Raw genomic sequence first — 17890 nt, 5'->3', positions numbered from 1 at the left:
ATGAAATAGTGACTGAAACTGCAGCTATATTTACATGTAAATTGATCACTCAGAGAGAAAGTTAGAAGCAACAGAATGTCTTACTTATTTTTTCTCTCACAGCGCAGCCTCCTGTTGGCTATTTTTTTTGAATGTGTGTGTGTAATTTCCAAGGCTGTATGTATTTTATTATGTGTATATAAGTTTAATAAAGTATATTATAATGTTTGAATACAGTAATGACTTGCTAATGAAATGATACTAATTAAATGATCTGAATTCAGAGAGTTCAGAAACGGGAATGAACTAAACCCCCGTGATATAATTAGAAGTCAAATTAAAATGTAACAGAGGAGCAAACAATACAGATTAGTGATTGGTCTTACTGTTTGCACATGCGCAGCTCATTCACGTCTATGTCAGCTGCTGTGCGGTCAACTGAACGTGCCGCTCCTCTCTTGCCACTCACTGAATAGAGTGCACGCTGCGATAGGTGTGTCTGCGGCGTGAAGACCTTGCGCTCGCGGGACAGTACTGGCGAATTTCTTCGACCGGGGGGCGTTGTCCGCTAAAGGGGACTGAAAAGTCGCTACGTTGGCAACACTGGGAAAGGCGTGTGTAACAACGGTTATCAAGAACGGACATAACTGTGAATTTACAAATAAAACAGCCTTAGAACAAAAGTAACTTTTACCCAACTTATCCTTGTCGAATCATCGGTAGCCTAGCCGTTTCCTCGGAGCGCTGTAAACCTAACGGTCCACTTCTTGTTTACCTGCATCCACTGGATCCATTCTTTATAAATTAACACCGGGTACAACACTCAATTTAAATGCATTTATTATGCTTAAATTACTTCTGCAGAGGTTTCTGTCGAATCGGCGATAACAAATGTGGCGATTGATCTCCTACAAACACGCCTGTGTACAAACGTGCGCCATCTGCTGGTTGGAGTTCATTTTTTAAAGAATCGCGTAAAGTCAGCTTGTGTTCTTGAAAACACAAATATGACATTCAGGCATTTTCCCGCAGAGCGACATGACTGTTAAGCCCAAATGAAACTAATAAGCAAAGATTGTAAACATGGCAACACTCTGCCATTGTGCATCAGTATAGAAACTATATAATTAATATTAAAGCAGAGATATAACAGATTCACAAATGTTTTCACATCATCCTCAGCCTTCTTTTTTTATTATTATAGAATGGACATCATATAAACAGAGTAAATATCAATTACAATAAAACACAGAGGAATGAAATGAAAAGAATAAGGGGGTTTTGCAAAATATTCAAAAAGAAATCAAAGTAAAATAGGTAAAAATACTTACAAATATTAATGGTTTTGATACCTTATGTGATCTAAAAAAAAATTGTATGTACTGTTGTAGTTCAGCAAGCAGAACATATTTAATGGGTTTATGGTCAGAAAATACATACAATTTTGTAAACAAAATGAAAAGATACATTTCTCCCCCTTCTATGTAACAGGAGAAAAAGAAAAAGTAAACAATACATTTTCGCGAATAAGCAAAAATCCATTACAATGTTCTCATGTATGAAGTGGGAAAGGCATTTCCCCAATAACTTGTATATTGAGAATGCCAAAACAAATGCACAGTACAATAGTCTCCGGGTGATCCTCAACTTTTTTCCTCTTTAAGCATTCATTTCGTCCAACATCACATAGGTTCTCCAGTCAGTCACAGCAAACACCCTCCTCCCAGCCTAGTATACAAATTACAGCTGAGTGTAGGATGTTTACAAAGACTACAATGGAATAAATGTTAGAGATGATATACATATGATGAACACTAGCATGAGCATTTCATGCAGTCAATCTATCAAGGTATGCTGTAATACATTTTTATGATACATTTAGGACGCAGTAATGACAGTGATGCATATTGATCCTACATCAATGAGGAAAGAACTGGACGATGGCAGCAAACATCCAACTGAAAGCTTTTTTTCCCACTTGTAACACAGCTTCCAGTCGGGGATGTTTACAGTCATGAACAACCAGTTAAAATCACACATATATTGTATATATCATATATAATTTGATTAATAGAATATAACAAATGTAATAAAATTGCATCTACGAAACTGGGGGAAATGTTGAGTTACTGCCCCCTACAGTCCATATGAGAAATGAAAAAAAAAAAAAAAAAAAAAAACAGCAAAAGCGGAGTTGAAAGTTAAAGGTCCTCTCCTTCACGTCAATGACAAAGAGACCGCGATGAGGATGAAGACCTTGCAGATTTTAGAGTGCCATGGTATTATCACATACATATAATACAAACAAATATATACATCTTTACATCTACATTGGGGTGGACTTCAATAAAAAAAAATACTGGATCTGCAGTGTTTTCATATGAGCATCACCATAAAAAAAACACAGCCAGATGCGACCCGAGTTTCAGCCAAACGAAACAAAAATACTAGCTTGTCTGGACTGACATTGGCTCATCCATGTGTCGATACTTCTGGATGAGGAAAATCTGTCAATTTTGAGACAGACTCGGTCATAAAACGCTACATTAAAATAGTTGCAATGATGAGAACAACTTGAACCAAGAAAGCTTAAGCTACAACCAGCTACCAAGTTGGGAGAAGAAGCAAGCAGTCAAACCATAGCTGTACTGCATTTAACCCTCACTAAAGCTATAAAAGCAATCGAGTCGTTTTGTTTGTGTCTAACACATCACTGATATTAAGCTAAAGTCACTGTGCTTTTTAACGGAATAACAGCACGGCTAACTAACGGTAGCTATATGCGCTTACAGCTTTGCTCCAGTTTACAGACTAAACTAGCATGGTCTGTCCTTTCCGCCACACCAGTACCTTGTAGCATGAGTATCCTGTTCAATGTCAGCGTTCATGCGATAACGCGATTAAGCCACAGATTATTACTGTGATTTCCTCAGGCTTTTGCTGCAAACAAAACAAAAAACAAAACAATTTAGTCTCCGCCATTCCGAGCCTGAATCCTTCCGTCTCTGGCTTGTCTTTAGTTTGACCTTTAGTTACCCGACACTAATATTGACGTAATTGTCATGGTTACAGAATCCCGCCTTCTACGTGCGGCCGTGTGCGTCCATGAATGTTGCTGATGATGGAGTAAAAAACCCTGGATAACCAGAATCTCTTCTCATTGCGAATAAAAGATAAAAAGGCTTAACGCAATGAAACATCGTGGAATGATATTTAAACTATACATAATAAATAATCAAACAATTCGGACACATGTCTCCTCAAATTAAGAATTAAAACACAAAATGTGAGACACAAATACCTTTATTATAAGTTTACGCCTTTACAGTAGCTTTTATGCAGCTGTTAATTCAGAGTTGGCATTAAAACACACACACACACACACACACACACACACACACACACACACACACACACACACACACACACACACTAACAAATACACTATGTAGTTTAACTGATTTGAAGTAAATTTAAATTGTATTTTTTTTCTGGAATAAAAGGGATAGTTCACAACAACAACAAAAAAATAATCTCTCAATTTACTCACCCTCAGCCCATCCCAGATGTGTATGACTTTCTTTCTTTTGCTGAAAACAAACAAAGATTTTTAGAAGAATATTTCAGCTCTGTAGGTCCATTCAATGCAAAGGAATCATGGCCAAAATTTGGTGATCTGCAGAAGAAAGTCATACACATCTGGGATGGCATGAAGGTGAATAACTGATGAATTTACATTTTGGGGTGAACTCTTCCTTTAACTACAGTATAAGCACTGGAAAGAGGAGTTTTTGCAAACACCCATGCTATAAATAAGCTTCTATAGGCATAAAAAAAGATCTGCGATCACAGTAGCATGGATGTGTGATTCACTCAGTCTGTACCTAGAGAAGCATGTGTTTTAGCATATCAAGCTTTACTTGTTTTTCACTAAATGCTAATGTATTTGTTGTGTGTGTAGCTCTCAGGCAGGCAGTTCCACTGCACCTTCTTCTTGTCCATCTCCTCTGTTGGCCCGAATCTCCATGAGAGTGCAAGCAAATTTGCTCCAGTCTTCTGTATGGGGCACGGCCAACTGCTAAAATAGGAATTTCACACAACTAACTTAAGTGTTACATGTAGAACAGATAATTAGTATTATTGACTGTTGGCATTTACACACATAAAATATTTTAGCCTATTTTTTAAGATTTACAAATGTAAAATTCATAAAATTTCATCAAGTTAAACCGTGTTATGTTATACAAAATTAAAAATAAAATATATACACTGGCAGCCAAAAGTTTCAGAAGGAAATTGGTACTTTAATTCAACTGATCACAAAGTATAGTCAGGACATTACTGATGTAAAAAATAGCACCATCACTATTTGAAAAAAAGTCATTTTTGATCAAATCTAGACAGGCCCCATTACCAGCAGCCACCTTACACCTTATCCTTGAGTAATCATGCTAAATTGCTAATTTGGTACTAGAACATCATTTGCCATTTTATCAAACACAGTTGAAAGCTATTTGGTTCATTAAATGAAGCTTAACGTTGTCTATGTGTTTGTTTTGAGTTGCCACAGTATGCAATAGACTGGCATGTCTTAAGGTCAATATTGGGTAAAAAATGGCAAAAAAGAAATAGCTTTCTCTAAAAACTTGTCAATCAATCTTTGTTTTGAGGAATAAAGGCTATATATTGCTTGAAATTGCCAAAAAAACTGAAGATTTCATACAAAGGTGTACACTACTGTCTTCAAAGGACAATTGGCTCTAACAAGGACAGAAAGAGATGTGGAGGTCAGATGTACAACTAAACAAGGATATAAGTAGATCAGAGCCTCTAGTTTGAGAAATAGATGCCTCACATGTCTTCAGCTGAGAGCTTCATTGAATTTTACCTGCTAAATACCAGTTTCATGTACAACAGTAAAGATAAGAGTCAGGGGTGTGGGCCTTATGGGAAGAATTGCAAAGAAAAAGCCACTTTTGATACAGCAAAACTAAAATAAAAATTTAGAGTGGGCAAAGAAACACAGATATTGGACAACAGATAATTGGAAAAGAGTGTTATGGATCTTAACCCCATTGAGCTTTTGTGGGATCAGCTAGACTGTAAGGTGTGTGAGAAGTGCCCGACAAGACAGACACAACTATGACAAGTGCTACAAGAAGCGTGGGGTGAAAGTTCACCTGAGTATCTGGACAAACTGACAGCTAGAATGTCAAGGATCTGCAAAGCTGTCATTGCTGCACATTTTCAAATTGTAATAGAAATGTTTCAAGTTATTAATTTCCAGACTATACATTGTGATCAGTTGAATGCCACTTTGGTGAATAAAAGTACAAATTTCTTTCCATAAGAGCAAAATCTGTACATTATTCAGAACTTTTGGCTGCCAGTATAGTACAATTTATTTTAGTGCATTATACTTGGCTGGCATTGTTTGATCTGTCTGTATTTGCCCAAGAGTGCAATACTAGCTGGGTTTCCATCCAACTATTATTGATGAGCATTTTGAAAATGCGCGGAAGAGATCCTGAATGGAAACGCTTGATATGCGAATAAACTCTCATAATTCACATAGAAATGTAATGCGCTAGGAGGAGGTGGATTTACTAGAGTTTTGCATTAGTTAAAATGTGCATTAAGGTGATGGAAACAGTTTATTCGCATATTGATGACGTTTTGATAATTTCTGCATGTAAAGCGCAATGGCATAATGCTCGTCGGTTGGTATGGGTGTGCGATAGCTTGATGTGACTTGCCCAACAAAAGGTCCGACCATGGCACACAATTCTTCCTACATAGCCCTTGACATTCAAAAATGTAAACTCACATCTAGTCATTTTGAGCGCGGGCCCTTGTAAGTATATACGGCCATTTCAACCCTCATTATATGAGATATTACACTCATTCTTCAATGTCTTCTGGCAACACTTATTAAAACAATGTTCAACACCACAAATAACTCTTTTCGAAGCAACAGGCTCCATCATGACAAGACGAGCTCACTCAAGATAATGTGCATAATGTAGTGGATGGAAATGCAATATGATTCGCATTTTCTTTAGTCGAATATTCAGAAATGCGCATAAAAAATGCTAAACATTTTGGATGGAAACCCAGCTATTTCTAAATGTATCTAAACACTACAGAATTACTTATTCATCCACTTAGTAATGGAGGAAGTTTTACCTCTCCAACATCATAGATCCAAACACGGCCCTCTGAATCACCCACTGCTATCTCTTTGCCCCCCGATGCCCATCTGACCCGATTCAGTGCACACCCCCCATCCACCGTTACACTTGCAGAAGGCACCTGGTGCACACAGAAAACTTAAGCTGGTTTGGTTGTGAATCCAAAACATATATGTAATACATTGGTGTGCATTAAAAAAATAGGATTTAAAGGTATAGTTATAGATACCCAAAATGTAAAATTCTTTCACATAAAAGATGCAATGAAAGTGAATAGACTTAATATACTGCCTAACAGTTTATTTTTGTATTCCATGAAAAATAAGAAAGTATTGTGGAGTGTATTGAGAGTATTTGTAACAACATTAGGTTGAGTAAACAAAAACAGAATTTTCACTTTTGAAAGAATTGGATAGCTGAGGATAGAATGAAATATATAATATGACTAAAGAATGCAATGAATTGTGATCACTGTTCCTTCTGACCTCTGTGTAGTTGTTGAGGTTCCACAGGTCAATGCGACCCACGCCATCCACTGTGGCAAAGACGGCTGGATGCACTGGAGACCACATGACATCGTATATATAGTCTGCATTGTCTTCAAAGGAACAGAGGGGCTTGTTATGCTGTGGAAGTCAAGAGAAAGAACAAAAATGGCATAGTTATATTGATTTAATGCTATCGATCGGAATACATATCAAGATAGAAGTGCTGTATAGATTAATGTAGGTGTACCACATGTATCGTTGATTATACAAAAGTAATTATAAAATGTGGTCTGAAATACTAAGTGAGATTCATTTGGTCTGATTCATTGAAAAAATGTACTATCTTTGTGTGCCTGCAGCATCCATTCACATGCCACAGCAACACAGAGATTCAAAGCAACCCTTACTTTGGTTGACCACAGCTTGACTGTCCAGTCAAATGAGGAAGTGGTAAAGAGATGGGAGAAGTCAAGTGGTCCCACAGCATTATGGCAACTGATTCCAGTCACAGGACCCTGATGCCCATCAAACATTTCACCAATACCAGCCTTACTGTATGGAACAAGTTAAGCAAGGTTGTGGAATTAGTAAAGTGGCTTATTGAAGTGTTGTTACATGCACAGACATTGTTAATTAAGTTTCATTATATTGTTTTTCACTAATATCCTGCCCTGCCTTCTATTCTGAATATTCTGTTTCACAACACTCCTAGGCTGGGTGACACATGTACAGTAATCGTTTCTCCCTGTGAGTGGTGTGGCAAAAGGGTGGATATCACGGGAAATTATATTAGTTGCATTGCTGCAGCTTCAAGTGCACTTTAATCACCTGTTGTAAAGGTTCTGGATGTTTTGTTTGATATTTCAGTAAGCCTTCACCCCTGAAGACTTTGTGTATAATTAAAAAAATGGTTTTGTTACTGGTAGGTTCGGAACAGAAGGAGTCCAGTTTATTTTTTTTATCCTACATGCTAGCACTAGATGGAGCATTACTCTGTAGAAAAAGTGGTCACCTGCAACAATTTCTACTTGTCCTAACCCTTAAAATGAGTTTTGTTGGTGTAACTGGATGTATTGTGTTTATTCAATGATGTTAAATAGTAATTTTGACTTGAATAAAACCAGTAAATATACAGATGTTACCACATGAAGCACATTTTTAGCTTAAAATTGTTTCAGTGAGGAATAAATGTTTTAGGGAGGAATCAATTAGGGGTGCCACCCAAAGTTATTAAGAGATTAAAGTTTGAGAAAAGAAGGCAAGGTGGAACAATACTAAGAACATTCTTCTCTTTTAATTGTTTTCAATAATAATGAGCTCTTTGGGAGCAAAAAAATGTTCTGTTGCTGGAACCACTGACCTTCCATGGCGGGATGCAGTGTGAACGGTGCCATCCTCACTTCCTACCACAAAGTTATTGACGTCACCATCAGGGAAGGCCATACAAGTGACTGCCACAGGTTTTGACTTGTTGTAGATTAGCTCCATACTCTCCTGTGATTAATAACAAATAATTGTTCGATATCAGATAAAAGAAAATTCCGGGTTCAATACAAGTTGAGCTCAATTGACAGTATTTGTGGCATAATATTGATTACCACAAAAATTTATACAGACTTGCCCCTCCTTTTCTTTAAAAGAAGCAAATATCTGGGTTCCAGTGAGGCACTTACTATGGAATTAAATGGGGGCCAATTTTTGAAAATACTTTTTTCAAAAGTATAGCCACTAGACAAAAAATGTATGCGTAAACATGGCTTTAGTGTGATAAAATCACTTACTAACCTTTTTTGTTTAAAGTTGTAGCCAATTTTACAACTTCATTGCCATGACAATGTAATGTCAACAAACCCTAAAACCCTGATGTAAATATGCGGATGTAAACAACTTTACAGCTCAAATAATACACAAGTTTTAACAGAAGAATTAATGCAATTGCTTTTATAAAATTATAAGCTTCGCATTTCTGCCTTTAAACCCTCCAAAAATGGGCCACATTCACTTCCATTGTATGTGTCTCACTGCAATGTTGATTTTTGCTTTTTTTGGGAAATCAACATTATGCCACAAATGCTGTGGATTGAGCTCAACTTGTATTGAACCCGGAATATTGCTTTAAGTCAAATCTTAAATGATGATAAGGAATATCTCTAAATCTGTGCACCTGAGGTTGTGTGAGCATGTCCAAACTCCAGGAGCACATCTTGCCATCTGTGGATATTGTTATCAGGTTGTTGGCATTTTGTGTTCCCACCACATTCACACAGTACACCGGATGCTGCAGAAATGCATAAGGTAACACTAAATAACTGAAACTGAAAGGAGTGTGAGACATTTTTGTCATATATTGTATTTTAAAAGGAGAGGTAATGATACATTGAAATTTTTTTAGCCCAAACAATGTACTTCATATGGTAACATTTAAATTAACAGTTTTTATTCAAGTCAACAATAATATATAAAGGCTCTTTCCCAAAAGATTTCACCCAAAAATTTTAATTCTCTCATCATTTACTCACCCTCAGGCCACCGCAGGTGTGTATGACTTTCTTTCATCTGCTGAACACAAATTAAGATTTTTAGAAAAATATCTCAGCTCTGTGGGTCCATACAATGTAAGTGAATGGGTGGCAAAATTTTTAAGCTCCAAAAATCACATAAGTCATCATAAAAGTACTTTATAAAACCACTTAAACAGTGGTTAAATCAATATTTTCAGAAGCAGTGTGATAAATGTGGGTGAGAAACAGATCACTTTTACATTCTTCTTCTTGTGTTTTTGGTGATTCACATTCTTTATGCATACTGCCCTCTACTTGGCAGGGAGAAGAATATCAAGCAAAAAAATGACTTACATTTTTATCTGTTTCTCACCCACACCTATCATATCACTTCATATGGATTACTTTTATGCTGCCTTCATGTGCTTTTTGGAGTGTCAAAATTTTGGCACCCATTCACTTGCATTGTATGGACCAACAGAGCTGAAAAATTCTTCTAAATATAATAATTTGTGTTCTGCAGAAGAGAGAAAGTCATACACATCTGGGATAGCATGAGGAAGAGTAAATTATGAGAGAATTTTCATTTTTGTGTGAATTATCCCTTTAATATCACTGAATCAAACTGAATAAATTCAGTTACTACAACAAAATCAATTTGAAGGACGTATCACTTATCACTTGTTGAGCACGTTATCACGGAGACGTAGCATGTGTGGAGGCTCACGCTATTCCCTGCAACATCCACGCACAACTCAACATGTGCCCCACCGAGCGAGAGAACCACATTATAGCAACCACGAGGAGGTTACCCCATGTGACTCTACCCACCCTAGCAACCAGGCCAATTGGTTGCTTAGGAAGCCTAACTGGAGTCACTCAGCACGCCCTGGATTCGAACTTGCGACTCCAGGTGTGGTAGTCAGCGTCTTTACTTGCTGAGCTACCCAGGCCCCTTCAGCTCAGATTTCTTACCGATCAACCACCATCATCCTACATTGTTACACAAAACATATTTCAGAAGGCACAAGATTATCATTTGTGTTCTTACAGTGTGTGCAGTAGCAGACAGAGGTGTTCTTTGCACTGGTGTTCTCCTGTGACTTCGATTGTCCCACAGTGCTATCTGTCCAGAGTAGGTGCCACCAATCACCAGGTTAGGATGAAACTGAGCGAAGCCCACTGACATCACAGATGACTATATGGGAAAGCCAAAAACTAAAAAATAGTTTACCAGTGCTGTTTTTTATAATTCTGTTTTCTTTTGCTATGGTTAATGTTTTAACATAGATGACATCAGTTCACACTTTATCAGGGACATCAAGGTCAACTTGCACAACGGGAAAATGCAGACAATAAGCTGGACAATGAGAGTGAATTTACTGGCGATGTTTACTCAAAGTGCAAACACAAATTATATTCTATTAGTGACATAGACAACATCCAAAGTTGTGCTCTATAGTTTATGCATTTTAATTTACAAAAACTAAATTTTGATTCAGGTTTTTCAATTAAAAGTTGATTACTCACACATGCACACACACACACACACACACACACACACACACACACACACACACACACACACACACACACACACACACACACACACACACACACACACACACACACACATGTTGTGTTTCCATGTTTTATGGGGACTTTCCATAGACATAATGGTTTTTATACTGTACAAACTTTATATTCTATCCCCTAAACCTAACACAACCCCTAAACCTAACCCTCACAGAAAACTTTCTGCATTTTTACATTTTCACAAAACATAATTTAGTATGATTTATAAGCTGTTTTCCTCATGGGGACCGACAAAATGTCCCCACAAGGTCAAACATTTCGGGTTTTACTATCCTTATGGGGACATTTGGTCCCCACAAAGTGATAAATACATGCTCACATACACACACACACACACACACACACACACACACACACACACACACACACACACACACACACACATTAAACAATGAAACATGTTATTGAAGTATTTTTAATGCAGCTGAAAGGAAAAGTTTTCAAACATTTAAGCTATTTTAATTGGGAGCAATGGGAATACAAACCTGACAGTGGAATATGTACTCTGGGGTTGTCTTCTTAAACTTCATATTCCAGACCAGCACAACTCCGTCTGGCTCATGAGGTGCATCCTCATTAGTGTTGTAAGAGGCCACTAACAGTTCAGGACACTGCAAAATGAATGTGACAAGGACAATTCTAAAAAGAACTGAAACAGTCTTACTGATTTCATGCAATGCATGTTGACATCAGTATGCATATTCTTTCCCTATTAATAGAGTGACTTCATGTATGGATGTAAACCTACGCACCAAAGCAATTTAATATTCTGGTCTGTGTTTACTATGGCTGTGACATACCAGAGATGGGCCACTTCTATTAAAATGAATGGGAGAAATTGGAATGTCTAACAGCCAACGGAAGTTCAAAAGAAGTCCTGCCTTACAGGTAAATGAGCCAATCACCTTTTGGATTCAGACATAGCTTGTCAATCAATTCAAGAATACATATGAGCATTATCTATATGTGCAGAGAAAATCTTGTTTTTTAGCATAATCTGAGGTAAAGAAGCACAATATATGATACCAATGTTGTCAGATTTTACTGATGATTTGAAATATGTTCTTTGATTGTAATCTTGACTATCTGTTTTTGGAGATTTTGGTCTTTCTCTACTCCAGTCGATAGGAGCTGTACTTGTATGCCGCTTGTTTACATAGAAAAATAGCCACCCAGCCTGCCTGAGAGCAATACAAAGATGGCTGCCAAGTGGACTGACTTGCCTTGAAAGGGACTTTGCTAATTCACAGAGTGGGGTTAAAAGTCTGAGTCGGAGACTGAAAATGCTTCTTTTTTGCATTTTTCTAATGATATACAAATACAAATGATATGATGAGCATAACAATTTAAGTGAATTGTTTCATTGTAAAATCAACATGCATTTCAGAATTTCTTAGTATTTGGTAAATCCCAATTTTGCTTTAATGACAGCATGGACTCAAGCTGGCATGGACTTCATAACGATCTATGTTATTCCAGCATGACAAGAATGAAATCGGAAAGTTTTATACAATGAGAGTTAACATGGGCAGTGTCACAAATGTGCTTTTTTGAGTTAGTGATCTATAAACTTAAATATTTATGAAATATATTCATTTTGTCATAACATATCTTTAAAATGTGTCAAAATCCACAATTTCCAGGTTTCAGTTAGATCTGAAATCCCAGATTTTCAGTGTGGACACTTTTAACCACACTGTCTGGTCAAGGCATGCTTACATTAGAATATCAGTTTACATTATTAATGTTGTTATTAATCATGTACCTGTGGTGACCAATCCAAGGAAGTGACGACTCGATGTTTGGACCAATGCTCATTGAAGAAATGTCGATTAAAAGACAAGTTTGATCCAGCTTGCATGTCCCTGATAAAAGACAAACCATTGTATTCTAGTACAATCTCATCTGATTAATAACAACATGATTTTTACTGTTCTGTAATCCTGTGGGAACATGCGTGTCATTTTAAATCTGTGCATGTTAGACTGTTGCATAAAGCAGTGTAAGAAGACTCTGTTCTGACCCTTCTTTATCCTCCATATCACGGCCACTGTAGTCAAAGAAAACGTCTGTGTCCTCGGCCAGCACACGCTCCACTACACGGATACTTTGATCGAAGAAAAACAGGAAATCCTCAGAGTGAATTATCTGCTCTTTCTCCTCGATGGTCAGTTCTCTAGGGTGAACTAAGATACACATATTCATAAAATGATGTATGCTGTTACACTGTAAAACTTCTTGTAAAGTGTATTTATATATTTTTTTATATGATTGTCTTTGCCTTCTTTGGCCTCCTGAGAGCTTTCCTCCTCCAATTGCTGTGGCACAGGCTCAGATTTGATCACAGATAGCTCTTCATCCTCCTCTGTGGAAAATATACAGTAGTTAATTTTAGGAACACTTTGGTGAGTGGTGCACATAATAGCATTGCTCCATGCCCAACTGCTTAGGGTTCAGGCTATTTGTTCAGATAATATTTAGTGTTATTAGTGACATGCAGACCCTTATGTGAATTGTGTGTATTGTAGGCAAGTTCATCATATTAAATGTCATATATATGGGTACATTTAAAATGCATTAGAAATCCATCTTCATTACAAAACAGAATAACTCAAAGCTAAGTTTTCAGATTATTAAATGTAATTTCAAATATTTTTTATATTTGTTCTATAGCACTTTACCTTCAGGTTGATCTGTTGCAACAGGAGTCTGTGTCTCTTTAGAGTATGTCACCAGTTCCTTTGGCATGAAGTCAATCTGAACAATTTTTGATGCTCCAAGTCTTTGCACCCTACATCTAAGAAAGCAAGCGAGCAAGTGTATAGTTTTTATTTGCTTAGATCAAAAATAGACTTCATCAAACCCTCAGTTATTGTATCCTACTACAGTCTTATGACTTTATTCTGTTTCTCTGTTTAGAGACTTGTTTACAGTGTCATTTGGAAATTTGAGGAAGACTTTTTTGAAGAAAAGGTGGCAGTCTCACCCATGAACAGAATCTGCAAGAAGCTGAAGAGCAGTGGGGTCAGTGTCCCACTGCAGCGTCCTAGAGATGTCACAAGAAAAAATCATATAATGATTATGAGAGATAAGATCATGTATGATTAGGCCCAGAAGTGCATAACACTCTTTCATGCATGGTTTCATGACATAATAAGCTTTTACATTTAGACTGTGGCACCAACTAGGTTAAACATAATTACATTCACTGGTGGGTGAAACATCAACAAATGCCAAGTCCTAATAGTAATAAAAACATAGAAATTTCTCCTTACCGATATCTGATGTCCCCATCATAAGATGTAGGGAAAATGAAAAACAAAACAACAAATAATATGTCAATAGCAGAATATTAATAAAAAATATTGTATGTTCATCAAATTCTTCCAAATTCACATTCAAATTATTTTCCCCAAATATATTTTATTCTCCTAAATCAACCATAATGTAGTTTATTTGATCTTCATCAGAAGAATGAGATGTCTATATGGAAATTATTTATAAATTATATATAAATGTAAGTGATCCAACCTTTCATCCGTTAAAACAACCACAGTTTTACTCCCATACACATCCGTTTGTCAAAAAATATCTATAAAAATAATATTATAGCAATTCATTGATTAAATAGTTATGTTTCATATGGCTTAAAGATTGAGATGTGGTTTGGTTTATGAACATTTACACATTCAGATGTCATACCTTCCCACTGTCCCTCCATCTATGGACTCCTGACTTCCGGTTTCACTGATTGGACTTACTGATTGCGAAGAGGGAGACATAGGGGTTGGGACTAAATAATGAAAATAACAGGTATCCCATGTTAAAGGCTGCAGTGGCTGCACTGATGGCCAGCAGTGGCAGACACAGGCAAATAAAAAGAACAGAATGGATTGAAATGGTCAAATCAAAGAGAAAAAATCCAAAAGGAAAAACAACAGGAGACATTGTCAAGGGAATTTTACTTACATTTACATTTACATTTATGCATTTGGCAGACGCTTTTATCCAAAGCGACTTACAGTGCACTTATTACAGGGACAATCCCCCCGGAGCAACCTGGAGTTAAGTGCCTTGCTCAAGGACGCAATGGTGGTGACTGTGGGGCTTGAACCAGCGACCTTCTGATTATCTGATTACCAGTCATGTGCTTAGACCACTACACCACCACCACCACTAAGAAACTTCAGAATTACTTATCTAAGAAACTTCAGAATTTGTATATGGTCATAATGAGTTCATATATAATCTTAATCATTTGTATATTTGTGATTATTAAAATGTCTCATATTAGCTGTCAACATTGAATATCACCTTTTAAATCTATTTGGGTTAGCCACAGTTAAGCATAGTTCAAGCACAGTCATAGTTTAAATGAAAGGAGTTCAACATCATCCTGTGGTACACTGATCTAACTTCTTTACATAAATACAACAAAGATTTTAATAATGGTTTCGAGGATGAAACAATGCAATGAAAATATGAATCCTACTAATTGATGACCTAACTCTGCAATACTGTAAATAAAACACACAATCTGACCACATTTAGATCTAACAAATCCTTGAGAGTGGACTCAAGTCATTTCTGCACAGAGGACCTATAAAAATGTAGGACTCAAATACAGGTCAAAACTGATATGCTCGGACTGATATGTACCTTTTATGTATAGTACACAGAAATATCCTATTTGAGCTCCAAATCATCCATAATGAAAAGCAGAGCATAATGAAATCAAGCCTTATTAAATCAAACCCCTTCTTAATTAACATGCAAAATATAGCATTTAGCTCTAAATGCTGCGGAGTGAGATGTATTAAAAGGTCTCTTTTGCCTTATAAAGACTTCTGATGATGCTTTTGATCATTCAAGCAGATGACAAGCACATTCACAACATAGATAACATTTAAATATGTTCATGCACACACACTGGGATGTGTTTTGTATCATATACCTAAAGGTGGTTCTGGTGAAATTCCCATGCTCTGCAAGAGGGCCTCTGTCTCTCTTCTCTTTCTGTCTAGGTCTGAGACTTCCGACACATTCTCGGCTCTCTGCAGGATATCGGACTGCATCACAGGTCAAACATTGAGAAATAAATATTTGCAGAAGATAAAATGGCAATGATATTCAACAAAAACAGCACTTACCTCTTTCTTTTTCCTCTCTTCCTCCTTTCTTCTCTTTTCCTCTCGAATCTGGGCTAAACGCTGTTTTTTGCGCTCAAGCTCAGCTTTTAGGTCACTTCTATCTGTCATCTTCTATGCCGTTTAATCTAGGTATAGTGTGAACAGTTGTAGTTTGGTTTCATTTTATTACTTGTGCATGAATGTTGTCATGCTTAAACATACATTTACTGTCACACAACTCAGCCTTCCATGTACAGGGCCACCCCAACAATCTGTAGTCTGGTTTTAGTATTATGCATCTGTCTTGTGTGTTTTACAGTTAAATTTACGTTTTTCATTCAATAACAGTTGAAATGTTATACCCTACACAATCTGTTTAGTATATAAATAGTGAAGAACCTGAATAAGACACGGCGGCACAAAAGTATATATAATAGCCTATGGGTGGTAATTGCAGGTCTACATTGAGCATTTGGCCTTATTTCAATGAATTAAATGAAACATCTAGCTTCTTTTGGATGTGTTTCATTTGGATGCGCACAGAGAAGATCAACCAGTGTAGAATTCCAAAACCCCTGCACATAGAGAGAAATGGATGAATGACATGACATTTCTCTGGCACTTGAACTCTGTTCTGATGGCGTTTTATTTATTCGTAAATGCTTATTCGGATCTCTTGTAAACTGACAAGCAATAGGCTAATAGAGGTCACTTAAGAGCCAAATTAATTACAAATATTATTTAAAAAAAAAAAATGGTCGTTGATGAATGTATCAATGCAGTCCGCAACAAAGCCGGTTGTGTGATATAATGCAACGATTTTACTCTACCGTTTTTCTTTGAATACCTCGACCCAACTGGGACTGTGTCTGCTGTATTCTCTGGCGTAAACGCAGAAACAAGAGTCTATAAATCTACACATCAGAACCAAAATCTAAATGAAAACACAAGACATCCTCAATTCATTTTCCCAATCTCATCAGCACCCGAAGCCGGAAGTGTCCATTTCCGATACGTCATCATCGCCTCCCAGCAACAGCGCGCGTCTTAAACATGATGATGACTGTGTCGCAAACCCAATTGTGCTGCCTACCTAAACAGCTTTCGAACGTGAAATTCGCCTACTGCCTACTAAAAAGGCTGTCTAGGTAGTCAGCTCTCCAAGTGTAGAGACCAAAGCCTTTTAGGAGCGCATGCAATATATAGAAGCGGAGCAGCTTGTCATGTTGTTTTACTTCGTAGCCCTATTATTCAACGACCAACAAAACACTGAAACATTATAAATATGAATGTTATAGGTTCATTCATCCTGTACCTTTGCTGATGGATAGGAATTAATTTATACAACAGTTCGCTGTGGTACTCGAATCTGATTGGACAAGCAACATTCCAAAAGTGCTAAAATACTGTCCAACAGCACAAGGACACTTCACTATTTGTGTCACTCTACTTCTCCATGGTTGCGGTTTTCGAAATAATGGTGGGGATTATAAGTAATGATTCATTTAGATTCCCCTTTTACATTGTAAGACATTCAATCTGATTCCAGATTCCTTTAAAACACCACTGAAACAAGGGTAGTGATCGAGAACAACGTATTCCCTTAAAAGGGTTGTTCAAGAACATAGATTCATTTATGAACGAAACACCACTAGTTCAAAACCAGAGCATGCTGTGCTTGATGCTTTGGCTTCTTTTGGAACTATTATTTTTATTGATTTAATTGTTTGTTGAATTGTTGCATATAACTGTTGTATGAAAGCAATATTACATCGGAAATCATGCTATTGTTCCGTCTTGCTTATGCGCGCGCACGCACGCACGCACGCACGCACGCACACACACCATTTGAAGTCAAAAGACAATTAATACAAATTTTACTTGGCACATTTTTCTCACTTTAAAATACAAAACATGAAAAAAAATAAATGACTATTTTAATTTGCTTTTTAAACAATCATGAAATCCATTAAGACAAAGGAATTATACAAATGTTATTTCACATA

The 17890-nt window shown here is 36.9% G+C and overlaps 1 protein-coding gene across 1 annotated transcript; it reads right to left on the bottom strand.

The window, feature by feature from the left end:
• Nucleotides 1-3273: 3273 nt before the first annotated feature.
• On the bottom strand, nt 3274-16900 carry dync1i1 (dynein, cytoplasmic 1, intermediate chain 1). The gene is made up of 18 exons (XM_052146870.1): nt 16715-16900; nt 15906-16030; nt 15710-15824; nt 14458-14599; nt 14031-14036; nt 13742-13801; nt 13437-13552; nt 13037-13120; nt 12779-12941; nt 12521-12620; nt 11241-11366; nt 10211-10357; nt 8823-8936; nt 8019-8152; nt 7066-7210; nt 6656-6796; nt 6166-6291; nt 3274-4057 (listed from the first exon to the last, which is right to left on the bottom strand). Exons 2-18 carry the CDS (start codon nt 16011-16013, stop codon nt 3944-3946), a joined length of 1941 nt encoding a protein of 646 aa, XP_052002830.1. The 5' UTR covers nt 16014-16030; nt 16715-16900; the 3' UTR covers nt 3274-3943.
• Nucleotides 16901-17890: the final 990 nt, after the last annotated feature.

This window comes from Xyrauchen texanus, chromosome 17 (assembly GCF_025860055.1).
Source record: "Xyrauchen texanus isolate HMW12.3.18 chromosome 17, RBS_HiC_50CHRs, whole genome shotgun sequence".
Lineage (NCBI taxonomy): Eukaryota > Metazoa > Chordata > Actinopteri > Cypriniformes > Catostomidae > Xyrauchen > Xyrauchen texanus.
Note: the sequence above shows the minus strand (reverse complement) of the source record. Positions and strands in the feature narration are given on the sequence as shown.

Coding starts and splice junctions, on each gene's coding strand:
- dync1i1 (XM_052146870.1), bottom strand. CDS start 16,013: ATGACAGATAGAAGTGACCTAAAAGCTGAGCTTGAGCGCAAAAAACAG. Junction 12,621..12,778: donor GATATGGAGGATAAAGAAGG/GTCAGAACAGAG, acceptor GTCTTTTATCAG/GGACATGCAAGCTGGATCAA. Junction 10,358..11,240: donor AGTACATATTCCACTGTCAG/GTTTGTATTCCC, acceptor TTTCCCATATAG/TCATCTGTGATGTCAGTGGG.